General features: G+C 38.2%; 1 protein-coding gene across 1 annotated transcript in view; it reads left to right on the forward strand.

Moving 5' to 3' along the window:
- Aspm (assembly factor for spindle microtubules) overlaps positions 1-27552 on the forward strand; it is a 55039-nt gene that overhangs the window by 941 nt on the left and 26546 nt on the right. The window contains exons 2-16 of the mRNA XM_016000960.3: positions 5891-6034; positions 6193-7633; positions 11452-11556; positions 11808-11954; positions 13259-13504; positions 14420-14487; positions 18805-18946; positions 19465-19595; positions 20166-20341; positions 21341-21486; positions 21575-21660; positions 22635-22856; positions 24700-24907; positions 25000-25142; positions 25419-25547. Of these exons, the coding sequence (XP_015856446.1) occupies positions 5891-6034; positions 6193-7633; positions 11452-11556; positions 11808-11954; positions 13259-13504; positions 14420-14487; positions 18805-18946; positions 19465-19595; positions 20166-20341; positions 21341-21486; positions 21575-21660; positions 22635-22856; positions 24700-24907; positions 25000-25142; positions 25419-25547 (3534 nt within the window). The remainder of the gene's footprint in view (positions 1-5890; positions 6035-6192; positions 7634-11451; positions 11557-11807; positions 11955-13258; positions 13505-14419; positions 14488-18804; positions 18947-19464; positions 19596-20165; positions 20342-21340; positions 21487-21574; positions 21661-22634; positions 22857-24699; positions 24908-24999; positions 25143-25418; positions 25548-27552) is intronic.

Genomic DNA, 27552 nt, shown 5'->3' on the forward strand with positions numbered 1-27552 from the left:
TGGAACTAACTACATTTCGGTTGCGATAATGGACTGTTTTGCTTAAACATCCACAGGCAACACCCTAAAAGCATCCTTAGAATTTTACTCAATATGCACATGATATGTGTAGGTACACCTTTGTATTTTACTCCTTTTTCTTTCTTTCTTTTTTCCTCTTTGCTGTCAAGGTAAAGTTAAAAAGTTTCGTTCTGACTATGATTACTGTCCTTTTCATTGAGTAGAACCTCAAAAGCTGTGAAAACAATTAGCTGAGGAAGTCTGCACAAATCGCTTGGTAACAAGTAAGAAGGTCTTCAGGGAAAGGCTAATCTGAGATTGGCTGCATCATCAGGAGTCCTGGCACTTCAGAAACCGTTACCCCTCTGTCTATAGAAAGACTTTCTTTCAATTTTTTTTTGTTTTTTGTTTTTGTTTTTGTTTTTTCGAGACAGGGTTTCTCTGTAGTTTTGGTGCCTGTCCTGGATCTCGCTTTGGAGACCAGGCTGGCCTCGAACTCACAGAGATCCGCCTGGCTCTGCCTCCTGAGTGCTGGGATTTAAGGCGTGCGCCACCACCACCCAGCCTCTCTTCAATTCTTGTACTTACTCCATTTTGTTATAATATAGAAGTAAGGATAAGTGCTGGCTTGTAGAGGAAAAATTCTCCATTATTTTTAATCAGCTGCTTGAAAAATCTATGATTTCTACTTTTCAAGAAAAGTTCATCTTTTTAAGTTAAGGTTCCTGCCACCATGCTTGGCAACTTAGGCTGCTCAAAGCACACACTTGACTACTGAGCTAGGTCCCTAGTCCCCACAGCTATGTTTTTAAAACCAACCAATTAAAATGACTTGTAGATTATCAGTGTTTTGCTTTTGTGCAATTGGATTTTGTTATAATTTTATAATTTTCATTATATTTATAATTTTATTTTGTTGTGGGCTTTTATTGCTAGTGTTTTTTTTTTCTTACAATGGACTAGCATAGAAAAATAAAAGTAGCAAAAAAATATTTAACCCTATTAGGGTATTATAACTACTAGTTATATATAGTGCATTTGATTCTTTTTATCCAAACTCAATTTTTATTATGACCTGTTAATTAAATCATAATTAACTAAACATCCAAAGTCACAATTTCCTTACTGTAAAATGAAAGAATTAGGTTGAACTTCTTTTTTCTTTTTATTGTGCAATTCTTTTTTTAAATTTTTTTAAAATTGATTTTACATACCAACCACAGATCCCTCTCTCATCCCTCCTCCCGCTACCCGTCCCCCTCCACCTTCCTCCTCCCACCCATCATCCCCTCCTCTAACAAGGTAAGTTCTCCCATGAGGAAGACAGCTAAGCCTGGTACATTCAGTTGAAGCAGGACCAGGCCCCTCCCCACTTTATCAGGGCTGAGCAAGGTGTCTGACCATAGGTAATGGGATCCAGAAAGCCAGCTCATGCACCAGGGATAGATCCTGATTACACTGCCAGGGGCCCCTCAAACAGACCCAGCTACACATATGTCTCCTGTCTGCAGAGGGTCTAGTCCAGTCCCATGCAGGTTCCGCAGCTGTTGGTCTAAAGTTTGTGAGTTCCTTTGAGCTTGATTCAGTGTCTCTGTAGATTTCCCTTTCATGATCTTGACCCCCCACTTGCTCATGTAATCCCTCTTCCCTCTCTTCAACTGAACTCCCAGAGCTCTGCCTGGTGTGTGGTTGTGGATCTCTGCATCTGTTTCCGTCAGTTACTGCATGAAGGCTCTGTGATGACAGTTAGGATATTCACCAATCTGATTACCAGGGAGGCTAGTTCAGGCACCCTCACCACTGTTGCTAAGTAGTCTAATCTGGAGTCATCCTTGTAGATTCCTGGGAATTTCCCTAGTACCAAGTTTCTCCCTTACCCCACAATGTCTCCCTCTATCAAAATATCTCCTTCATTGCTCTCCCACTCCATCTCTCTCCCAGCTCAACCATCCCATTCCCTCATGTTTTCATTCCCATTCCTTACCTCCCCCCCCCACCCCCCCCCCCCCCCCCCCCCCCCCGCATCCTCAGTTTACTTATCTGGATTTCCTCTGTTTCTCCTTCCCAAGGTGATCAATACATCCCTCTTAGGATCCTCCTTGTTTCCTAGCTTCTCTGGAGCTGTGAGTTGTAGTCTGGTTATTCTTTGTTTTACAACTATTATGCACTTATGAGTGAGTGCATACCATGTTGTCTTTCTGAGTCTGGATTACCTCACTCAGGATGATATTTTCTAGTTCTATCCATTTGCCTGCAAATTTCATGATGTCATTGTTTTTTTATACATGTCCACAATGTATTTTTTTCGTTTTTCTTTATTAAGAATTTTTCTACTCTACATACCACCCACAAATCCCACCTCCTCCCTCCTCCCACTCGCCAGCCCTCCCTCCCAAGCCACCACACATCCCCACATCTCCCAAATCAAGCCAGGCTCTGCTGACTCCCCATGGGAGACCTTGATTGTTTTTTACGGCTGAGTAATACTCCATTGTGTATATGTATCACACTTTCTTTATCCATTCTTCAATTGGCGGGCATCTAGGTTGTTTCCAGGTTCTGGCTATTATGAATAATGCTGATATGAACATAGTTGAGCAAGTGTCCTTGTGGTTTGTTTGAGCTCCCTTGGGTAAATACCCAAGAGTGGTATCATTGGGTCTTGAGGTAGAGTGATTCCCAATTTTCTGAGAAACCACCATACTGATTTCCAAAGTGGCTATACAAATTTGTACTCCCACCAACAGTGGAGGGGTGTTCCCCTTGTTACACATCCTCTCCAACATAAGCTGTCTTTAGTGTTTTTGATCTTAGCCATTCTGACAGGTGTAAGATGGTATCTCCGAGTAATTTTGATTTGCATTTCCCTTATGACTAAGGATGTTGAGCAATTCCTTAAATGTCTTTCAGACATTTGAGATTTCTTCTGTTGAGAATTATGTTTAGCTCTATAGTCCATTTTTTAAATTGGATTGTTTGGTATTTTGATGTCTAGTTTCTTGAATTCTTTGTATATTTTCGAGATCAGCCCTCTGTCAGATGTGGGGTTGGTGAAGATCTTTTGCCATTCTGTAGGCTGTCATTTTGTCTTATTTACAATGTCCTTTGTCTTACAGAAGCTTCTCAGTTTCAGGAGGTCCCATTTATTAAATGTTGCTCTCAGTGTCTGTGCTACTGGTGTTATATTTAGGAAGTGGTCTTCTGTGCCAGTGCATTCAAGGCTATTTCCTACTTTCTCTTATCAGGTTCAGTGTAATTAGATTTATGTTGAGGTCTTTGATCCACTTGGACTTGAGTTTTGTGCATGGTGATAGATATGATCTAATTGCAATCTTCTACATGTTGACATCCAGTTCTGCCAGCACCATTTGTTGAATGTTTCCATTATATAGTGTGGCTTCTTTGTAAAAAATCAGGTGTTCAAAGGTGAGTGAATTAATGTCAGGGTCTTCAATTTGATTCTATTGGTCCCCATGTTGGTTTTTATTCCAGTACCAAGCTGGTTTTATTACTATACCTCTTTTGTAGAGCTTGAGGTCAGGGATGGTGGTGCCTCCAGAGGTTATTGTATAGGATTTTTTTTTTAGCTATCCTGGGATTTTTGTTTTTCCATATGAAGTTGAGTATTGTTCTTTCCAGGTCTATGAAGAATTGTACTAGGATTTTGATGGGGATTACATTGCATATGTAGATTGCTTTGGGTAAGATTGCCATTTTTACTATGTTGATCCTACCTACCCGTGAACATGGAAGATCTTTCTATTTTCTGATATCTTCTTCAATTTCTTTCTTCAGAGACTTAAAGTTCTTGTCATACAGGTATTTCACTTGCTTAGTTAGAGTTACCCCAAGGTATTTTATATTATTTGTTACTATTGTAAAGGGTGATGTTTCCCTGATTTCTTTCTCAGCCCGTTTATCATTTGTATATAGGAGGCTACTAATTTTCTTTTTTGAGTTATATCTTGTAACTTGCCACATTAGTAAAGCTGTTTATTAGCTGTAGGAGTTCCCTGGTAGAATTTTTGGGGTAACTTTATGTATACTATCATATCGTCTGCAAATAGCAAAAGTTTGACTTCTCCCTTTTCAATTTATATCCTCTTGATCTCCATTTGTTGTCTTATTGCTCTATCTAGAACTTCGAGTACTATATTGAATTAATATGGGGAGAGTGGACAGCCTTGTCTTGTTCCTGATTTTAGTGGAAATCGCTTTGAGTTTCTCTCCATTTAATTTGATGTTGGCTGTTGGCTTGCTGTAGATTGCCTTTATTATGTTTAGCTATGTTCCTTGTATTACTGATCTCTCCAAGGCCTTTATCATGAAGGGGTGTTGGATTTTGTCAAAGGCTTTTTTGGCATCTAATGGATGATCATGTGGTTTTTTTCCTTTCCGTTTGCTTTTATGGTGTATTACATCGACAGATTTTCATATGGTGAACCATCTTTGTATCTCTGGAATGAAGCTTACTTGGTCATGGTGGATAACTTTTTTGATGTGTTCTTGGATTTTGTTTGCTAGTATTTTATTGAGTATTTTTGCATCAATGTTCATGAGGGAGATTGGTCTTTAGTTCTCTTTCTTTGTTGCATCTTTGTTGGTTTGGGTATCAGGGTAACCGTAGAAACAATTTGAAGAACATTGGTCTTGGCTCTTCTTTGAAATTCTGGTAGAATTCTGTGCTGAAACCATCTGGTCCTGGGGACATCTTTTTTTTTTTTTTTTTTTTTTTTTTTTGGTTGAGAGACTTTTAATGACTGTTTCTATTTCCTTAGGGATTATTGGTCTATTTAAATTATTTATCTGGTCTTGATTTAACTGGTTTTCAGCTCTTAATATTTTTTTTCTTTATTCTGTATGTTTAGTGGTTTGATTATTATGTGATGAGGGGACTTTTTTTGGATCCAGTCTATTTGGTGTTCTGTAAGCTTCTTGTATCTTCATAGGCATTTTCTTCTTTAGGTTGGGAAAGTTTTCTTCTATGATTTTGTTGAATATATTTTCTGTGCCTTTGAGTTGGTATTCTTCTCCTTCTTCTATTCCTATTATTCTTAGGTTTGTTCTTTTCATGGTGTCCCAAATTTCCTGGACATTTTGTGTTATGACTTTGTTGACTTTAGTGTTTCTTTGCCTGATGAATCTATTTCCTCTATCGTATCTTCAACGCCAGAGATTCTCTCTTTCATTTCTTGCATTGTGTTTACTCAGATTTCCCATTTCCAGCATTCCCTTGGTTTGTGTCTTCTTTACTTCCTCTCTTTCAGTTTTCAAGTCTTGAACTGTTTCCTTCACCTGTTCAATTGGTTTTTCTTGGCTTTCTTTAAGGGATTTATTGATTTCTAATTTTTTGTTTGTCTTTTCCTTGATTTCTTTAAAAGAATTTTTCATGTCCTTTTTAAAGTCCTTTATCATCTTAAAGTCATTTTTAAGATTGATTTTTTTTCTTTTTTTCTGCGTTGGGATGTTCAGGTCTTGCTGATGTAGAACCACTAGGTTCTGGTGATGCCATAATGTTCTTTATGTTGTTGAATGTATTTTTGCATTGGCATCTATCTACCCATCTCTTCCTCCAATCAACGCAAAAGGTATCTGTGTCTGGGGGATCCTCTTTTGGTCCAATCTGCACTCTTGGTCCATTGGGAGGTCTTGGTCCAATCAGAGCTGGAGGAGTCTGTGTCTCAGGGAGCTGCTGTGATCTCAGAGGATGGGTGGGATTGGTCCTTGTAAGTTACAGGGTCCTGTAGGGGATGGTGATAGTCGGGCCTGCCTGTGGGAGTCTTGCCTGCTGGGATGCAACTAGTTGTGCCCCTGGGCCTAAAGCCTAGAGCGTATTTGATTATTATATAATTATATTATCATAATCATTGGAAATCTATTCTTCTTTCAGCCTAAAGAAAAAGTTACTGTTTCTGTCACCTGGACACCACTGAAAGAAGGACGAGTAAGGGAGATTGTGACATTTCTTGTAAATGATTTTTTGAAGCACCAGGCTATATTACTAGGAAATGCAGAAGAGCATAGAAAGAAAAAGGTAATGTTTTAATCATTCTGTGATTTACTGGAAAGGAATGTTTATTATAGAAAAATGATTTTGATGGAAGTCATGAAGTGACATGTATAACATCACTTATTTAAAAGTAGTAGAGAACAGCTTGCAACTTGTTTAGTGTATTTCATTTATTTTTACAGCGAAGTCTTTGGAATACCAATAAGAAGATTCCAGGCTCTTCAAAATATAAACGGACTTCCAAAAGCCAAAATTTTAATGAAGCATTTACTATTTCACAAAAAGTTGTCAGAATTAGGAGCCCACTACAGGCCTGTGAAAATCTGGCTATGAGTGAATGCTGTTCTCCAACAGAAAACAATTCTTTATCCCTTGAAGAAAACAAAGTTCCCACCTTATCTATTAGCCCTGTTAAAGAATGCCAGAATGAAACTTGCTTGCCAATGTGTTTCCACAAGTCTACTGCCTATTCATCTCCTCATGGATCCAAAAATGCACATTTCAAAGCACAAGATGCCAGCATTTCAAACAATTTTAATTTTAATGAGGAAGTCACAAATGAAACTTTTCTTAATCCCATTAGTATTAGTGGCCAAAGTGAAGGGAATAGTAAACTTCCTCTTGCTCCAAACTGTTCTTCACCTTTGAATATTACACAAAGCCAAATCAATTTTCTCAGTCCAGATTCTTTCGTAAACAACAGCTATGCATCTGATAATGGCCTAGGATTAGTGAGAAATGTTTTATCAGAAACCTTTAGGAAAGAGAACTCAGAGTCTCGGTGTTTGGAATCCCAAGCTGTACATGAAGTTTGCCAAACAATCTTAAGCCCAGAGTCTTTTTTAAACGATAATTATGGACTTAAAAAAGCTGTCAAATCAGATTCAGTCAATCCCATTTTATCTCCAACACAATTTGTAAAGGATACCATGGCACATATAGGTCAGCAAACATGTAAGTTATCAGCATTATCAAATAAAACTTCCCAGGACTGGAAAATAAGAGAGGGTTTAGCATATAACCTTGACGGTCTGCAGTCAGAAACTCCCAAGGTTAGTTTTCAAAAACAAAACCCTGTAGAAATAAAGTACCATAGCCCCGGTCTTACAAAACATCTCAGTGTTTCTAAGTTTCAAGATGCTTCTCTTTGTAACCAGGATAAGCAACCAAAGAGACGCCCAATTCTTTCTGCCACTGTTACCAAAAGAAAGCCCACCAATGCTAGAGAAAAGCTACCTGAGATTGATAAGCCAAACACTAAAAGATGTCTCAAAGGTATAGTAGATGAATGTGGAGAAGAAGTGGATAACCTGAAAGAGAGAGGTTGTCATTCTTGTCTTCCAGTTGTAGAGCGAGTAGTAAGTAAACCTCCGGGTTATGAAAATGCAGTGACACCTTCAACGGCAGTTTTAGTTTCTCGTAAAAGAAAGAGCAACGGAAACATGGAAGATGCAAATGGAAAACTGGCTGTTACAGAACATGGGGACATGTGTGAAATCAAACGAATCCATTTTTCTCCTCTTGAGTCTACACTGTCAACTATTGCAAGAACCAAAAAGAAAGAAACACTTACCTCAAGACATATTAGCAACTGCGAGAAATCAAGCCTGAAGAAGAAACCTGGTAAGTTGTCTATAATATATTGAGTGAAAGTGCAGTTGAAGAACATACTTTGTTTTGTTTTAGTGGGTTTTCTGAATTAGTAAATCTGCTATTGATGAGCTTGTATTCACTTGTACTTTTAGCAGTGTATTGGCACTTGTGATGTGCTTTGAAATACTTATACTCCTGCCCCAGTTTAAATTTCATATTTTGTTCATGAATTTTCTGTATAAACTATAACTTCAAAAATACTGCATCCAAATGACCTTGGGCCTCCTGGTGGGTCTTGTTATACTGCTTTCCATATCTATTTCCAAAGTATTTTTTCTCTCATTCTTCAACAAACAAACAAAAGAAACAACAAATAGCTCAAAGCTCATCTTTCTTGTCTGTCTTTTTTTGGCTCAGTGAGTAGTTATTCTAAGAATGAACTTGGCTCATGATACTCTCTCCAGTATCTAATCTGAAGAATTTAAAATCCTTGTAGAAGAGTCTTCTAGTGATCTGGCCTTTTGGTTCCAGCATCTGTGGGCTCTGCTATCCTAAAAGCATCTCAAGTGCACGTTGCCATCTCTGATTCCAGCGTTTATTCTTGAACAAAACTCAACCACTTTCGCGCTTTTCCAGCACCCACAATTCCTTAATCCGTCATTGTTTCCATGGCTCCACCTGAAGTGTCTGTCCTTTCCTTATTTACCTTAAATTTCTTAATTCTTCAGAAGCACTTCAGTTACCTACTTTCCTTCCAGTCCTTCTCAGATTCCAACCAACCAAAACCAACCAACCAACCAACCAACCAACTAACCAACCAAGTAACTCATCTCTCTCTAAGCTGATCTCCCTTGTCTACTCTATGTGTGAACATTACCTGTAGGTCTTTCTGACTTCTAACTACTAAGTCCTTATATCTCCCCCCACCTTTTTTCTGGCTGGAATAATTGGTATTCCATTTTGTTATATTATCCCTCTCTTTTGTCCTGAAGTCCTTTTTCCTCCCTTCATGACAGATGACAGTAGTTAACATTTCTTGAGCACTTGTGTGTTAGGTACCACAATTGTATTTGCTTTACTGTGTCTTCCATTAGTAGTTATAATGTTCTTATGAAGTTGGTGTTGGCTTTACCTATAGTACAGTTCTACAAATGGAAAGTAGGTACATTGAGAAGTTGAGCAGTTTTTCCCAGAGTTAGTGATGGAGCTGGTGGTCTACCTGGCACAGTGTCTTAGGCTAGTGTTCTGAACCTCTTTTTCATTAAGGAAATAGAAGTGCAGATGTTCCTCTCTTTAAGATGGCATATCAGTGACCTTTCTGTTTGTGAGAAAATACCACAATCAAGGCAACTTAGAGGAAAGTTTTTATTTAGGCTTATGGTTCAGAAGGGAGAGTCCATCACAGCCTGGTAGGTGTGGCCTCAGGGAGCAGGAGCAGGGATCCCTTTTTTAACTGAAAACATAAAGCAGAGAGAGTGAGTGGACTCTAAGTGTGACAAGGGCATAAGCTCAGAGCCTGCCTCTAGGGATGTACTTCCTCAGGGAAGGCTATACCTCTGAAAGGTTTTATGACCTCCCAAATAATGTAAAGTAGGATCAAGTCTTTAAGTATATGAGCCTACGGGGGGTATTTTTTTTATCCCAACTCCCTCAGATGGGATATGTCCCCCAAAACCATGTCTGTGGAGTGTCTATAGGGTACATAAAACTGAAGTTTGTCCGGTAGATAGGGGAGGAATTAGAAATTGCCAGTACAAGCACCTTTCAGAACACACCTTTTAATCCAAGTATAACCCATACACAGAAAACTATACAAACAAGTACATAACTCAGAAAATATTGACTTTTCTAGGTTTTGCTTAAAAGAAGCAGGAGACTGAAGCACAGCCTGCAGGAATAGATGGTCGATGGTGTCCAAACTGTAAATACAGTGCTTGTTTCTTAAATCATCTTGAATCATCTGTTAGCAAACTATGTATCAATTTGAACCTCTACCTCCCTGGAATGCTGTTTCTTACTGTCATTAGTCTTCTTACAATACTGGTGCCCCATCTGGTTCTCTTCTAGAAGTTTCTTACTGCCCTCATCTTTGCTTTATAAGAATATTTTTTCATGTTCATTTTATAACATCATATGTCACAGTTCTGAATGCTAACTATGCACATGTATCTTCATGGATATAGTTTTCAGGGTGGACTCGTATAGTCAATATGATGTTTCTACTTGGCTTTCCAAAAGTCTCTTTCACTTGCTTTATACAAAGCCAAATCCTTCCTATTACTCACTATACACCTCAGTGAATAATGCTGCTAAATTTTTCACTGTTCCTTGGAATTATCCCTAATTGTGGTTCTGTCCCATCCTTTCTATGTAAATTCCAATATAGGCCTGATTTTAAATATTTATTTATATTTGAAAATGTTACTAGAGGGAAATTCATTAGGCAGTAGAATTAACAAAAGTTAAGCTTTTAATACTTGAAATGAGAACATGAATTACCAAGAAACCAACAAACACAGTAAGTGTTAGTAAGATACCTAGAATGCTAAGAAGACTATCATGACTATTGTACTGCAGAATCAAAGGCCATCAGGCTGGGTATACAGATCACACAGTGGACATCCTTAACTGATGCCATGAGGTAATAGGAAATCATATAGGTTTCCTGCATAGGAAGTGAAAAGTACCATTTATTACTATTTGCATCAGCACATGAGAACTTGGAGGGCAATATGCCCTTCTAGTTACATTTTCAAATAGAAGTAAATTGCATATGCCTGTTAGTATTTCATTAAATTCTTTCATTTTAAGGAAATGTTGATTTTGACCTTCTACAAAGTAGACAATAAGTGATAAAGAGAACCAATGAATTCATGAATAAATACAAAATGACCATGGAAGCTTTGTTGCTCAAACCTACTGCTTATTTGAAGCAGCAACCTAGGCTCTTTGCTAGATTTAGAGAGAATTACATGCATTAGATTTTTTATTTGCTAGCTTGTGTAACTTTGGCTACAAAATTGCTCTAAGCTCCAGTATGTTAATTATATAAATCATGGATGATTATAATACTCTGATTTATTGTGAATGAGACTTTGAATTTAGTATTTGATAGTTCCTGACACAATATATTTAAATATGATTTGCCACTGTTGTTAATGTTGCTGAACTCTCCCGTTTTTGCCTTTCTTCACATGTAATCTTAGCTTTGTCAGTAGGCTGTATTCCTTAGATGGATCTTGGTGAGCTCCAGTAGAGGGAATTTCTAAGGCCCTTTGATACTGCTGAAGGCTGACAGCCAACTAATGACTGGGACCATGCCTTCCAGTTCTTCATTTCCCTGCATGTAGCTCAGTCTGGAAGTATGCACACACTAAGTGGTGGTTACATCAGGATGCCAGCTTCTATAGGTCATTAACTGGTTTGTGGTCTGTAACTTGCAGATGTTATTTTTTACTTAAAGAGTATGGATGTTTTGCCTGCTATGTATGTCTGAACAGTTTGCATGCCTAATGCCCATAGAAGCCAGAGAGGGCAGTGGATCCCCTGGAGCTGGACTTAGAGATGGTTGTAGATCCCTGTGGGATCTGAGAATTGAACTTAGGTCCTCTGGAAGAGCAGCAAGAGCTCCTAACTGTGGCACCATCTCCCCAGCCCCCAGGGGTTGGTTGGTTTGATTACTGAAGTTCATAACATTAGCACTTAGAACACAGTCATTATTAAATGATATTATTAAATATCTCTTTAATGAATATGATTATGAGGATCCCAAATTTGATTTTGAAATTGGTTACCTTTTTTTTTCATTTTATTTTTTAATGCTATTGTGTTTTTCTATTTTATTTTAGATTCATTGGTATTAAAAACACCTCTTTCTAAAACAAAGAGAAGAACACGACCCATTGTTGGTGTAGCACAGTCTCATCTGACCTTCATAAAGCCATTAAAAGCAGGCAAGTGTTTTTACGTAACAAAGGGTTTTGTATTTAACCAACTGAAAAATGGGATCACAGGGAAATAATGCATTTAGCCTTTGCTTTGACTATATATCACACTTTAGAAATTACAACTCTCCAGCAAATAACAAAAGCAGATATTGTTCAGTGTTTTAACGGTGATTTTGCTAGTACAAAAGTCCTTTTGATGTGTTTTAAAAAATAATTTAAAGGAAAATTTCTTATGCAGTAATTAATTATATTCTTAGCTATTCCTAGACACCCAATGCCATTTGCTGCAAAGAACATGTTCTATGATGAACGCTGGAAGGAAAAGCAGGAACAGGGCTTCACTTGGTGGCTAAATTATATATTAACGCCCGATGACTTCACTGTAAAAACAAATGTTTCTGAAGGTAAACAGTCTTGAATTGAACACACTGTATTATATTGTACTTAATGATGTTTCGCTAGCTCATCTGGTTTAAGTACTGGTTTAGTACTGGTTTAAGGAGTGTGCAGGAAAGTTATGTAATTATGAGGAACCTGGAAGCCAATTTGTGAGGAATTTAAAAATACTGTAGTGCTTATTTTGCAGGAAGACATGAGTGTGGGCAGGGTGGAGAGCATTGGAGGAATCTCTTGTGAAGGACAAGGAAACTCCACTTGTGTTTTGCTGGTACAGAAAGTATAGGGTCAGTTTCAGGCAGAGACAATAACGAAGGAAGCTACTTTCGGCTTCCTTGTAAAGTGATTTCCTCACTGTTCGTTCACATTCCTCACGGATGCTCCTTTCTTTGCATTTCTCAGAGAGACTTCCATAGGATGTCTGCATTCGAGGGGTCCTTGAATTGCATGCTTTCTGCCATTTGCTTCTCTTTCTTCAAAAGGAAGAACTTGCGTCAAATTTGTAGTGTTTTTTTTTTTTTTTCCTAAGATAAAATGTGTTTTATAGAAGTTTCTGATACAGGTGGGGAGACAGCTCAGTTGGCAAAGTGCTTGCCATGCAAACCTGAAGACCCGAGTTCAGTTCCTAGAAGCCACAGGAAAGCAGCCCAGAGCATGCTGGGGTTGTGTAGACAGGCAGGTCATGGGGTTCACTTGTCCACTACTTAGCCTACTTGGTCAGTTCCAGGCCAGGAGGAGACCGGCTCAAAAATCATTAAGAAGGTAGAGGACACCTGAGAAGTGACAAACCCAGACTGTCTGCTTGCCTCCAGTGCGCGCGCACGTGTACACACACACACACACACACACACACACACACACACACACACACACACAATTCAAATTGTCATAATTCAATTGAATCATAGTCCTTAGAACTATGATTCTCAACCTGTGGGTCGCATATCAGGTATTCTGCATAGCAGATATTTACAATACAATTCATAACAGTGGCTAAAGTTACAGTTATGAAATAGCAAAGAAAAAATTTTATGGGAGGCTCTTTTGCTAGTCTGACTTAGCAGTGCTAATGTTTGGAGTTGTGCGTGGAGTTAATGAGAAGAAGTTGCCTTGGTAGGCATTCTGTAGATAGAGCTTGGTCAGAGGTTCTTAGTGACTAGTGAGTGATTGTTGTAAACTCAGGGAAGAGCACTTGGAAGATGGAGCAAATAGTCCTTTTTGAGCATCTGTCTTACCTTGCATCCAGCTGCTGGGTTTAGTAAGGCATAGAGATGATGCATAATCAGAAGCATTGTCCTCTTGTTTTACCCAGTAAATGCTGCCACGCTTGTTTTGGGAGTGGAGAGCCAACATAAAATAAGTGTCCCGAAAGCACCCACCAAAGACGAAGTTTCTCTCCGAGCTTACACAGCCAGCTGCAGGATGAATAGATTACGCCGTACAGCTTGCTCCTTGTTTACTTCTGAAAAAATGGTTAAAGCTATTAAAAAGCTTGAAATTGAAATTGAAGTTGGACGGTTAATTGTACGGAAAGATAGACACCTCTGGAAAGATATTGGTAAGATTATAGAAATCTCAAGATTCATTCTTTTAAAATATTGTAAAGATTTTTTTCATTACTTTTTCATCAGTTTTATTCAAGGGTAATTGACAAAAATTGTACATATTTAAAATGTGATGTAGTTATTTATACCTTGTGCAAGTGAATGGTGGTCACAGTCTAGGTAAGTAACATCCACAGTTACCTTAGTGTGTGTGTGTAAAGGGCATATAAGATCCACTCAGTAACTTTCAGCTCTGTGGTATAATATTAGTAATTACACTCTCCTGTGCTGTATATAGCAGATCTCCAAAATTTACTTGCCTTGCATAATTAAAGCTTTGTACTTTTTTAGTCTACATCTTCTTACCTCTGTCAATCACCATTCTCTGCTTCTGTGGGCATGATAATTTTAATGACATATGCAAGTTGAGATTGTATAGAATTTGTCTGTGTTTCCCTGCCTTATTTTACTTAAGGTCTTCAGCTTCATCCATGTCTTTAGAAAGTGGCAGGACTTACTTTTCTTTAGAATAGATTAATAGGCCTCTCTCTCTCTCTCTCTCTCTCTCTCTCTCTCTCTCTCTCTCTCTCTCTGTGTCTGTCTGTCTGTCTGTCTGTATCTGTATTGTGATAAAGTGTGCTTGCCTTATCATTCATCTGTTATAGACACTAAGATTGCCTCTGTTGGCTATTGTGAATGTTGATGCAACAAAACATAGAATTACATCATCCAGATACTGACGTTCCTTCCTGTACATCCCCATGAGATGCTGCGTTTCTTCGCTGACTACAGTCTAACAGATGTGCATGTGGTCCTATGTCTAAGAAATGTAACTCGTTTCTGTTGTTCACTGATATATTTTCTGAAGAGGTTTATTTATTGTCTCTGTTTAGTAATATGCACTTAATTTCTTTTAACCTATGTTTCAGGACAACGCCAGAAAGTCCTGAATTGGCTGTTGTCATATAATCCTTTGTGGCTTCGAATTGGCCTGGAGGTAAGTTTTCAGTTTTAGAAAACAGTTGATTTTAAAGATTATATGCTTTCAGTAGAATATACTCTTATAAAATGTGGCTTTTTTGCTTAGAAAAGTTGGTTGACTTGATTCATCTTCCTGCATAAAATATAAGGTCAGTTAATAAATACATATTGGGTGAATAGATGATGCCCTTATAAGTTATTGGCATATTGTTTCAAAGTAATTTGCTTATGAATTATTTGAAGTTTTTAATCTACATTACTATTATTATTAGTTTTTTTACCCTTTTATTGAAAATAGATTATTTTCTCATACAATATATCCTGACTACAGTATCCCCTCCCTCTGTTCCAGTTCTTTCCCATCTTCCCTTTCATCCAGATCCACTCCTTTTCTGTCTCTCATTAGAAAAGAACAGGCTTCTAAGAGATAACAGCCAAACATAACAAATTAAAATATAGTAAGTTCAAACAAAAGCCATCAAATTAAAGTTGGACAAGGCAAGCCAACAGAGGGAAAAGAGCCCAAGAGCAGGCAAAAGAGTCAGAGACCCAGTCTATCACACTAAAAATACTAAGCTGAAAGCTATAATATATATGCATAGGTGCAGACCTGTGGGAGTCCTGTGCTTGCTGCTTTGATCTGAGTTCATATGAGCTTTGCTCAGTTGATTTAGAGGGACTTGTTCTCCTGATGACAAAATGAAAAAAGATTTTTACCAATTCTACATTCAATAGAGGACTAATATTCAAATATATAATGAACTCAAGAAACTACATATCAACAAACCAAATAATTCATGCAAAATATGGGGTACAGATCGAAATAGAATTCTCAGTAGCAGAGTCTCAAATAGATGAGAAACACTTAAAGAAATGATCAACATCCTTAGCTTAGAGGGAAATGCAAATATAAACTACTTTGAGGTTCTATCAAATCTTACACCTGTCAGAATGGCTAAGATGAATAACACAAGTGACAACTCATGCTGATAAGGATATGGAATAAGGGGAACAAGCCTCCATTGCTGGTGGGAGTGCAAACTTGTACAGTCACTCGGGAAATCTGGTGGTTCCTCAGAAAGATGGGAATTGATCTACCTTCAGATCCATCTATACCACTTTATTTTTTAAGCATTTTTACTGAAAAAAGTTTTCATACGATATATTTTGATCATGTTTGTCCCCCAGTTCTTCTCAGAATCTTACCTCCTTACCCACTCAACTTTATGTTCCTTTTCTCATTCTCTCTCAAAACAAACTGACAAAAACAAAACTCTTAAAAAACACAAAAATGAAAATGAAAATAAACAGCAAAAAAACAGTAAGACGAAAAAAATATTGAAATCGTTCTTTTTTGTATTTGCTTTGTTTTATTTTGTTTTTTTTGTCTGTGTGTTGGCCTCCTACGCATGAGCTTGTAGACAAATTTCTGAATGGTCTTATTAAATAAGAAACACAGAGCCAAATACAGAGTTAAAGCCTAAGAGATCAGAGCAAAAGCCACAACTACCTTTAGCTTACCACTCCCTGTCATCTTTCTCCTGAGAGAGAGATCTTCTTCCTGTGTCTCTTGTGTTTTATTGCTTTCCTGTTCTGCCTTCTCATTAGCTCTAAGCCCAGCAACATGACTTCCTCATCACTGCCTGTCTATACAGACCTCCTGGTCTCTATAGTTGGTACTGGGATTAAAAGACTCAAAGGTCACCACCCTTGGCTGTGTCCTTGACCACACAGAGATTCTGCCTGCCATGTGATGAGATTAAGGGCATGGGCTACCACCACCTGACCTCTATTCCTGGCTCGGTAATGACCTCTGATCTCCAGGCAAACTTTATTTATTAACATACAAATAAAATCACATTTCAGCACAATTAAAATATCACCACATGTGCCTAATGTGTGATTAATATGCCCAGTGGGACTCCATTGGGGAAAACTGATTTTCCCTTTGCTAGTGGGTATCAATTGTAGGTAGCTTCTCTGTTAGAGGTGAGAGTGCATTTCCACTTCCCCCTCTCTGTGCTGGGACTCTGTCTTGCTTGGCCTTGTACAGGCCCTGTGCATTCTGCCACAGTGTCTGAGTTCGTATGTGAGGCAGTCCTGATGTGCCAGAAGACACTGTTTTCTGGAGTTCTCTGTTAGCTTGCTCTTAAGTCTTTTTTGCTTCTTCTCCATAGCTCCCTGAGCCCTGAGGGGAGGAGTTTAATGAAGACATCTCATTTAGGAATGAGTGTTCCAAGTTTTCTCACTACTACACATTGCCCAGCTGTGGGTCTGTGTGTTAGTTCCCATCTACTGCTGCCATTATAAGTTATTAGCATATTGTTAACATAATTTACTGTATATTCTTATATTTTGTACATAATTAGTTGTTGGTTTAATGACAGGTGCAGTCATTTTTGAATTTTTTTATCTATTTTTATTTCTGCAATAAAAATGACAGCTAAGATGTTAGGTCAGGGTAAACTTTGACTATATATTAGTGTGTTATCAAAGCACATGTTTGTAAGTGTTCAGATGGAATACTTCTCATAATAATGCATGTGGATTTATTTATGTATACTTGGTTCAGTAATGCCTAGAGTTGAAACGGACTGATAGTCAGGTGTGTTAGCTCATGCTTGTAACCTTAGTGCTGCAGAGATAGAGACAGGAAGTGAGTATCAGCAAGTGAGTATTGCAAGTGAGTATCAGCTATGCAGTGAATTCCAGGGTAGCCTGGGCTACATATTGAGAACCTATCTCCAAAATTTTTTTAAAAATTTAAAACTGACTGTGTTAGACAGCTACAAACTAATTATAACAGCATTGCACGATAATGTCATTTTACAATAGCATCATCACATGAGAGCTTCATTGCATGACAGTGTCACTGTATGATAGCATCATCACATGAGAGCGTCATTGCACAAACGACAGCGTCATCACATGATCGTGTTATTGCATGATAGTGTCACTGCTAAAATGGTGTATTTCAATTGTTATCCTCTCCTTTCATTATTAAATAAACCACACATCATATGGCTCTGCTTCATATGTCAAGTAATAATTCTGGAGTCTCAATTGACGTAGATAATGCTGTCCTTCCTGAATTTGGGGCCTACCCTTTTTTTGTGGTAAAAGACATGAAAAAAATTTCGAAGTAGAAATTTGCAATGCCTTTTTGAAATTGCTGCTTTAAAATTAACCTCATTTATTTTTAAATTTATCTTTTTAAGTTACACATAAAAATATAAAACTATTATGTGGTGCTGTGTTATGTTTTGATGTATATATACAATATATATTGTCTAATTAACCGTTATCATTTATTCCTCCAAGTATTTATCATTTCTTTATGTTGAAACTTTCAAAATCCTTTCTGGATCTTGAGTGGAATTTCATCATTGTTTCTCTTACTAGCCACTGTCACCCTGCTGTGCCATGGCATCCCAGAACTTCTCACTCTAACCCAATGACCTTTGAAAACTGTATAGATGTGGTTTGTGTCACTTCCGTCCACATTGAGTTAATCAGAGGACAGTGTCTGTCCAAGCACAGCCTGGCAGGAATAACTAACCTTTCACAGGAGATACAAATCCGGCTACAGGCAGTGGGATGTCCAGTCCTTTCACAGGGAAAGGGGGTATCAGGAATTGAACCCCAGTACACTTTATTTTACTCTGAGACCTTAGGATTATGCAAATGGGCATGATATTTGATGATATTACAAAAGCTTCAAAAGCCAAAAATTAAGAACATGAAGATAAATTTCTCTATGTTTGTGATCAACTTTAATGATTGTACTTTCATTGTTCTGTGTTTTTCCATGTTGGTTTACAAAATATAATTCAGTATATTTTTAGTTATTTCTAATTGTCTTGAAAATCATCAGTCAGCATGTTAATGTTAAATGGATTTCACATTTGCAGTTGGTTATGAGCATACCTATACTTCTCAATAATTTTCTTAGATTATTTATAGATAACTTCACATTAATGATTAGAAAAGTTTATATAAGTTTCTGTTTTATTTTAATGACATGCTTCTTAAGACAATCACTAAATTTGAGCAATGTGCCTATACTTGGTAGGTCTTTAATTGAGAAAGAAAAATTAAACTGTAAATGGCCCTCTCAGATGATGAGTAAGTTTGTCTGTCTGTTTGGGAGTCTATCAGGCACACTGAAAATGCATACAGGTTGTGTGCACTGTTTAGGGACACTTCAGCCTCCATGTCACTTCTGTGCCGTTTTAGAGTCCTTAGGAGACAGTAGTCTTCTCTCCTCCATCAGCTTCCTCTTCCTTCTTAGGGTTAGTAACCCTGGCCTTGCTTTGCCTTCTTGTCTTTGCAGACAGTTTATGGCGAACTGATCCCTCTGGCGGACAACAGCGACGTCACAGGGCTGGCTATGTTCATTCTGAATCGCTTACTTTGGAATCCTGATATAGCAGCTGAATATAGACACCCCACTGTTCCTCTTCTGTTTCGAGATGGTGAGTATCTCCACACACTATGCCAAATGGCTTGTTCTCGTCCCTCTTAGCTTGCAGTTTACTGTCTTCAGTCATTTTAAATAGGTCTCTGTTTTGACTACCTTTTCTTCTCTTACCCTCAGTCTTTGCCCTTTCCTCCATCACTGTTCAAATTTCTTGTCATTTCTACCTTGTCTTACCCCAATAGATTGTAAGTCCTGTGGGGACTGTATCTGTTTTAGTTTGGTGCTAACTATATAGCACCTAGCATGATGCTTCCAAATAGTAGTAGGTGTTCATTAAGTATTTGTTGAATAAGAGCAGCTAAATGTCATTGATGTCACTGTGTTGTCCCTTCCATGGATTGGGCATATTAAATAGTACTTGTCCTGTAGAATTATCTGATAGACTCAAACCTGTAAATTGCTAAGAAAAAGTACATGGTGATTTAGGTGTACTTGCTACTGTTTTTGCTAGCATATGAATGTCATTACCTTCCATAGATAAACTTATCGGTGTTTTGTTTGTTTGTACTTTAGGTCATGAAGCAGCTTTGTCTAAGTTTACATTGAAAAAATTGCTGTTGTTGATCTGTTTCCTTGACCACGCTAAAATTTCCAGACTTATTGATCATGATCCCTGTCTCTTTTGTAAAGATGCTGAATTCAAGGTATCATTTTCAACAGATGTCTTATGTTTTCCTTTCTAAACTTTTTCTTGCTCTGGTGGTATGTTTTCTGTCATAAAAAGCGTTCGTGTTGCAGTGAACACATTCTGAAGTGGAGTGAGAATCTGTATAGTGGCTCTTTATCCCTTTCCCCTGTGTAGGACTCACAATTTATCCATGGATGTGTCTCATTCTTGTCTTCTTATAATGTACTTGTAGACCCCAAACCCCCAGACTTCAAATGCCTGCTTTTAGTTAAATGATAGTTTCCCATTCTTTTTTACTCTTAATTTTGATTTGAGAATGAACTAGGCTATGTTGTTGTGGAATTACCTTTAGGGGAAATATCTTCCCTATATTAAGTCATAGGTTACCAAATTAGCTTCTATATTTAATTGTGAACAAATTTCACAAGGTCTTGAACTGGAAATATGAATTTGCATTTTCCTTGGTCATAGCCAGTCTCTGTACACTACTCATATTATTTCTGTAAGCCCAGAATCGTTTGAAGATTTGTTGTTACCATAAATAAAATCATGATATTGAAACATAATTCATGCTTCCTGTTTATAGGCTAGTAAAGAACTTCTTCTAGCCTTTTCTCGAGATTTCCTAAGTGGTGAAGGTGACCTTTCTCGTCACCTTAGCTTATTGGGATTACCTGTGAGCCATGTTCAGACACCACTTGATGAATTTGATTTTGCTGTTACAAATCTTGCCGTGGACCTGCAATGTGGGGTGCGCCTTGTGTAAGTATAAGTTACAGATTTACTTAATGGGCTAGACTAATTTTCTTTTGAAAAGTGTCATTTTCTGTACTAATATTTTAAAAGTAATCTATAATACAATAAATTCATGATTTTAAAAACTGCCCGAGATTTCTCTTTGAGAAAAATGATATATGAGTTATGCTACACATATTTGTTTTCTCTGCTGTTATGGGAGTAGGATCTGTGGGTGGGAGCTACCAGTGTCCTAGAATAGCGGTCCTGAAGAACACAAAGCTGATTTAAATATTGAATGATAGTTTCCTGTTCTTTTTTACTCTTGATTTTAACATTTTGTGTCAGCAGTGGCTTTTCCTGGGTTCTCTGTCTCTTTAGGCTGGTTTTAAGTGTATTCATCTTATTTGTGTATAATAAAGTTCGAATAATAGAGATGTGGTCAGGAGTTGGAATTCAAATTCTGAGGTGTCTCTTTTAGGTAGTTACTCAGATACTTTCATAGTCATCTGCTGTGACTTAGAGACTGATTTCAGCTTTCATCTCACTTCTGTCATTACTTGCCAGCTATGAGTTTACCTGACTGCTCTTCTGTAAAGAAGAAGACTAGGAGCAGTTAGTGTCGAATTATGAGATTTACTTGGTGACTAAAATAAGAGAAGCAAGTCCTTGCTTGGTGTGTGGAATATGCCATATCTTAACCCCTGCCCCACATTTTCCCTCCAAACTCCTCCCCTCCTCAGCCGCTTCTGTCTTACTGTGTAGAACTCTATTGATTTGTTCATGTGTGCAAGTGTCTTGTGTTTTGCTTTCTCACGTATTTGTAGACCTCAATCCTCCAGACTTAAGATGAGAAGTAATTCCACTTGTTCACCGAAACAATGGGAATTTCGCATAGTGTTGTGGAGTCCTTTTGTCTTTACTGGGTTTATAGTTTTGTGATTTACATGGGCAGTAACTTCATTTACATGAACTTGTTCTTGGACAGTTATGTAGAAGCTTCACTGAAAATTTCTTTACTGCTAGGCGGACCATGGAACTTCTCACACAGAACTGGAATCTGTCAAAGAAACTCCGGATTCCTGCAATAAGTCGAGTTCAAAAGATGCACAATGTCGATCTTGTTCTTCAGGTTCTCAAATCACGAGGGGTTCAACTAACCGACGAGAATGGTAAAAGCGAACAGGAATAAAACTTAGGGTCCTTGCTGAACCTTGATGTGTGCATACATTGTACTAATGGACTGCCTTTCACTTGTAGGAAACACCATCTTGTCTAAAGATATTGTGGATCGGCACAGAGAGAAAACACTTGGGTTGCTTTGGAAAATAGCTTTTGCTTTTCAGGTATTGTATGTTCATCAGACTTTGTTGAAGTCAATTTTGAATGCTGATTACTAAAATCATTTTTAATCCAATGAAGACTAGCAATAGTCACTATCTATTTTGGGGCTTTATTCTATGCTATGAACTGTGATAATTGTTTTAAGTTTCCTGAGTTAATTCTTTTTATACTATGGACAATGTCAATATTGCTTCCTCCCTCCTGAAAGAACTGAAGCTAAGGTTTCCATCTTAGAAGAAATAGAGCAAAATGTAGAGCCCAGATTGTGTAGACCCAAATTTCGTATTTGTCAGTTGTGAGCCTAGCCTTTAATGGCTGAGCCATCTCTTCATCCCCAAATTCCGTATTTTTAACCACTAAACATTTCTGTCATTTATATGTGGAAGCTATTTGCCACTAAAAATACAACGTTTTTTGTGTTAAAATACACAGTTTAGGTATTTTTTGTTGGATTTAAGAAAAAAATCCTCTTTGTGTGTGTGTGTGTATGTTTGTGTGTATGTGTGTGTGTATGTATATGTGTGTATGTGTGTGTGTGTGTGTGTGTGTGTGTGTTGTATATATGTTTATGTGTGGAGAGGTAAGAAATCAATGAAGGATGTTTTCCTCAATTGCTCACTTTATTTTTGATACAAGATAATTTATTGAATTTAAGGCTCACTGATTTGCTAGACTAGCTGGCCAGCAAGTTCCCAGGATGCATCTGTTTCCACCCCCCTAGAAATGGGGCGGCAAATATGTGCTGCTGTACCTGTCTTACACGTGGGTGCTGGTGACCTGTGCTCAGGTTTTCATGACTGGGCAGTGGGCCCTTTACCTCCAGAGCTTTCCCTTCAGCCCCTTTGTTGTTTGGGGCTTGTTTGTGTGCTCGTTTTTCTGTTTTCTGCGATTTATTTTGTAGAGGCAGTTGTTTTAATTTTTCAAGGCTTAAAATGAAATATGAAAAAAATGTATTTCACTTTTTTGTACTTTTCAGGTGGATATTTCCCTTAATTTGGACCAATTAAAGGAAGAAATTGATTTTCTGAGACACACATACAATATAAAAAGAGCAATGTCTGCCCTATCCTGCCATTCTCAAGCTGTTGCTAATAAGCAAAAGGACAAAAGGAAGAGCGGGTCCTTTGCACACTATGGTGACAGTGTGCAGTTACTGATGGATTGGGTAAATGCCGTCTGTGCCTTCTATAATAAACAGGTTAGTCTTTTCGTTTTTGTTTTAATTTAACATATTTCAAACCTTGGCTAAAGTCTAACAAATACAAAAAATCTTTTTCTGTATTTCTTAAATATTTAGCATGTGTGCACACACACACATACTATGCACACTCATTATTAACTGTTTCTCAAGAGAATGATTATCATCTCATAGTCTGTATAACCTTTTATACAATCTATCATCAATTGAACAGTCAGTGCACAATAATCACCAAGAAAAAAAAAAAACTTTGATAAAAGGCAAATGTTGCATTGACTTCTATGGTAAATCTAGATTTAAATTCATCTATATGACAGCATATTTTTATACACACATATATACATATACACACATTTGACACCAAATCAGAAGGGGCTCTAGAAGAGGGGGCACAGTAATCGTAGTGGGGAGGAATGACTGAATACCCTCCAGTGATTTATATATCTGACATTTTGTCCACAAAATTAAAGAAAAATTTACATAGAATTGGGGCATGGAAATCCTGATCTTACTCTACAATATCATCCCTAGAAACACCATGCAGAAAGGAGTAACAGGCCTTGGTTGAGTCTTTATAATAATTGGTCAGGTTGATACTTTCTGTATAATACATCCTTTCAAGTATAAATACTTGAAAAACTTTCCGACAGACTTATAAGCTCCTTGATAAGGAATATTAAACCGGACCAACAGTACAGATTGCATGTTACTAGGGATATAGTGAATTGTTACCCCTCAAAGACTTGTTACTGCAAACATTGTTAGGTGCATGGGTGGCCTCTGTTTTAATCAAATCCTTCAGTGTTAAAGATGAGACCAGTGATTACTTGAGAATTTAATAAGTAGCTGAAACATATTTCTTTTTCTGCAGTCCATAGTCGCAGTTTGTCTGGTCGCTCACTGCAAGTGTTGAGGTGCTCATTCTCTGCTGAGGTTGAAGGGTGGTACTGCCTTCCTGCGTCTACTCTTTCTGTCCTTCTCATGGTCTATATGCTTTTTGTATTTTCTGCTTTCCTTTGATTTTCTGGTTTAAAACTGTCCTCAGATGTAGTGTTGAAGCACTGAGTAACATTCCTAAGGGGAGACTGTCCATATTTCAGGTTGACCACTTGGTAAATAAGCTTCTTATTGGCATCCATTCCAGTGCTATGGGCCATGAGGATAATGTCACTTCATCCTGGAAACATGTGAACCACGTTTTATGATTGATGGAAATGTTGGAACTTAACCTGATTCTTCCATTAAGAGATTGGTTCACTTTCTTCCAAATTTGGTATTCATGAGTAATGACGACTCTGACTATAATTCTTATAGTTTCCCCGAAACCTGCCATAATTCATGACAGGTTACTGGGCGTTTTAACATACAATTTTATTCTTTCAGTAGTTGTAGAGGCCAAAAGTCTAAAAGCAAGGTGTTGGCCAGTCCGTAGTCTCATCAAAGGCCGTTCTCCCCTGCCCTGTTCTTACGCTCTGGTACAAGGCAGCCATCCTGTCTGTTCTTTGGCTTGAAGCTGCATTCGTTCAGTCCCTTCCTGTGCCATTACACAGTGTTCTGTGTTTCTAGCTGTGTCTCTCTGTTTTTCAAATAAAGTCATATTCTGAGGTTCTGGGAAGGGTAATGATAATTTTGAAAGATGCTCTCTAACCAAGGACAGTAATGCTATGATCAAACCCTACTTTTGAAATATTATTTAAGAACTGGAAGTTTGGTCTGACTGGTGTTAAATGCCAGCTGCATTATCAATTAATATGGTTTTAGCTCTTATAAGGAAATAAACTACTAAATATGTTTATACTGCCGTCTAATTAGAACTGCTGGTGTCTCTGGTATTTGTGTGCAGGTGGAGAATTTTACAGTGTCTTTCTCAGATGGTCGTGTGCTGTGCTATCTGATCCACCACTACCACCCGTGCTATGTGCCTTTTGATGCCATATGCCAGCGTACTACTCAGTCCGTGGCCTGTGCTCAGACTGGGTCAGTGGTGTTAAATTCTTCATCTGAATCAGAGGGAGGTTGTCTGGATCTGTCTCTTGAAGCCCTTGATCACGGTTAGTCCCTTTGGTTTGATTAAGTATTCTGCTTCTTTGCCATGTCTGATTTTTGGCTACATTCATCTCTTTGTCACTTGTGTATGTAATAGAAAATACTCCAGAATTATATAAAGAGCTTCTAGAAAATGAAAAGAAAAATTTCCATTTGGTGAGATCTGCAGTTAGAGACCTTGGAGGAATACCTGCTATGATTCATCATTCAGACATGTCAAATACAATTCCAGATGAAAAGGTCAGTGAATGATTTCTTCATAGTCACTCTGTTTTGTTCTGTTTTGTTTTTCTAGACAGGGTTTCTTTGGATAGTCCTGGCTGTCCTGGAACTTGCTGTGTAGACCAGGGTGGCCTCAAACTCAAGAGATCCGCCTGCCTCTGCCTCCTAAAGGATGGTATTAAAGGTGTGCGCCACAATGCCTGGCTGATAATCACTCTTACTGAGGCTCAGAGGATGATAGTGAGTCCTAGTTCCCTCCTGACCCTCTGTTTTCCTCTTTTGTATTTTTCTTAGGTGGTTATTACCTATTTGTCATTCCTTTGTGCAAGGCTTTTGGATCTCCGTAAAGAAATAAGAGCTGCCCGACTTATACAGACAACTTGGAGAAAATATAAACTAAAAAGAGACCTAAAACACTATCAGGTAATTGTGAAAAATGAGAACAGTATTTCACAGGATTCCAGTGAATTTTACAAATAGATGGTTGAGGTAAACTTATTAATTGCATATAGTTTTGTGATGCAGAGATAATGAATGTTGTATACTCGTGTATCTTCCTTCTCTACCTGCTCCCCACATAATCTGCTTGTAAATTTGTGAAGAAAAAGCTGGGGGTACTTGCCTCACCTCTTCCCTTTTTCTACTGTGATAATCTACCCTGTCTCCAGAGATCGGAAACTGTCTGTCAAGGTCTCAGTTGTGCTTTCCATGGACTTAAGTGCTCAGTGACCCTCTGATCCAGTCATGTTGACAACCAAGATGAGCCATCCAAAAGGCCAATTGAAAAGAAGTTTTAATGGTTCTGGTTACATTTTATTGGTTAATCTGATCACTTCTTACTTGCCTTCTCCTGCTGGCTGTATTCTCTCTTACACCGAGATGATGACAGCCATCTGTACCTATCTCTCTATTGGGAGCATTGTGTAGCAGTCTCTCTAGATCCTCCTAGGCATTTCCTGAGCTGCTAGGCTGATACGGATTATCCTGAGATACCTTTTCAGCTTTTCGAGTTTGCTTTTATGTTATTACTATAATTAGTATAAACCCTCTGTGGATAATAGAGTCATTCAAGTTGTGTGGTAACAAACTGGCAGGTAGACAGTGTTTCCTGGGTCCCCTGATAAGTTCAGCCTGTTGGTTTTCCTATCCATAAGTAGACACAAACTAAATTAAAATGAAATCATAGTATTTGGTTCGTGTATGGGGGAAATAAAAGAAACTGGCAGCTGGATGGTGGAATAGTAGGACGGCATTAGAAATGATGGCCTGCTTTAGAGAAGGGTCAATAATTGTAGATGTGCGCACAGTAGCCTTAGCTTAGGGGAGTTTTCTAGCTAACTCTTGTAGTGTATTTGCCTCCCTCCATCATCAGCTTATCTAGGGACAGATAAAGTTGTGAGTTTTAGTTGCTTCTTGCATTTGAGTTAACTTTCATTTCACTTTAGTCTCCTTTATCCAAGATGCCCTTGGTGTTTTTAATTTTGATCCAAACATTCTATATTTCTGAGCTGTATCATTTCTAAGATCTTTTTTTTTCCTATCAATTACCGTTATTTTAGTAGTGAGCTTCTAGATGAATTTATTTACAGGTGAGTGCTTAGCAGAGGCACTGAAAATGCTGTGTGATGGTCTGATGCCTCTCGTGGGCATCGTTCCTCTGTCCCAAGTTTAGAATTGTCTGGTTTATTATTTTCTCCTCATTGTTGTGGTCCAGTACATGACCTTTCCCGTTTCTTGGTATTTGTGTTAATTTATTGCTTGCCCTTTTCATATTTTCGAATAACAATTTGATCTGTTCCATAGCTGTGTTCACACACTGGGGCAACTTCCATACAGACTGCACCCATTGATGGTTAGTGACTAATACTTGGCATGTGTAGCTAGCTTCTGTGGAGCCCACCCTGTCATGTGGAATGCTCCAGACAGTACCATAAAGGACGTCAGTCATGCTTTATGTTTTTTCTTTCCACCTGAGGAAATAATTCTCACATTCCAGCTTCTAACTCAGGTTGAGTAAAGAGTACAGCCAGACGACTAAAGGCATGGGCTTTCTAGCAGACAGCCTAGCCAGATCCTGGCTGTCTATTGACTGGCAAGCCAATGGACTTTGTGCCTCCATTAGCCCGGATCATAGTGCTGTATCTGTCCATTGTCCTAAGGTTTAAATGATCATTTATGAAGTGTTAGATAGGAAATGCTTGGTGGTCATACTAGTCACCTTCAGAAGTAATACAAGTGGAGACGGGGAGAGCGCTGGATTCTGTTTCCGGGACGCATGCTTCTCCTGGGTCACTCACATTGCTGCACCTCTCGGCACCAGTTCTCTCAGTGCAGACTGTGTGTCCCCTCTTCCTTGTAGGTCTTGGCTTAATGCCCCACATGTTTTGTAATGAAGGGAGAGGTGTATTGTTTCTCCTCTGTGTATTGT

This window comes from Peromyscus maniculatus, chromosome 11 (genome assembly GCF_049852395.1).
Source record: "Peromyscus maniculatus bairdii isolate BWxNUB_F1_BW_parent chromosome 11, HU_Pman_BW_mat_3.1, whole genome shotgun sequence".
In the NCBI taxonomy this organism is placed as follows: Eukaryota; Metazoa; Chordata; class Mammalia; order Rodentia; family Cricetidae; genus Peromyscus; species Peromyscus maniculatus.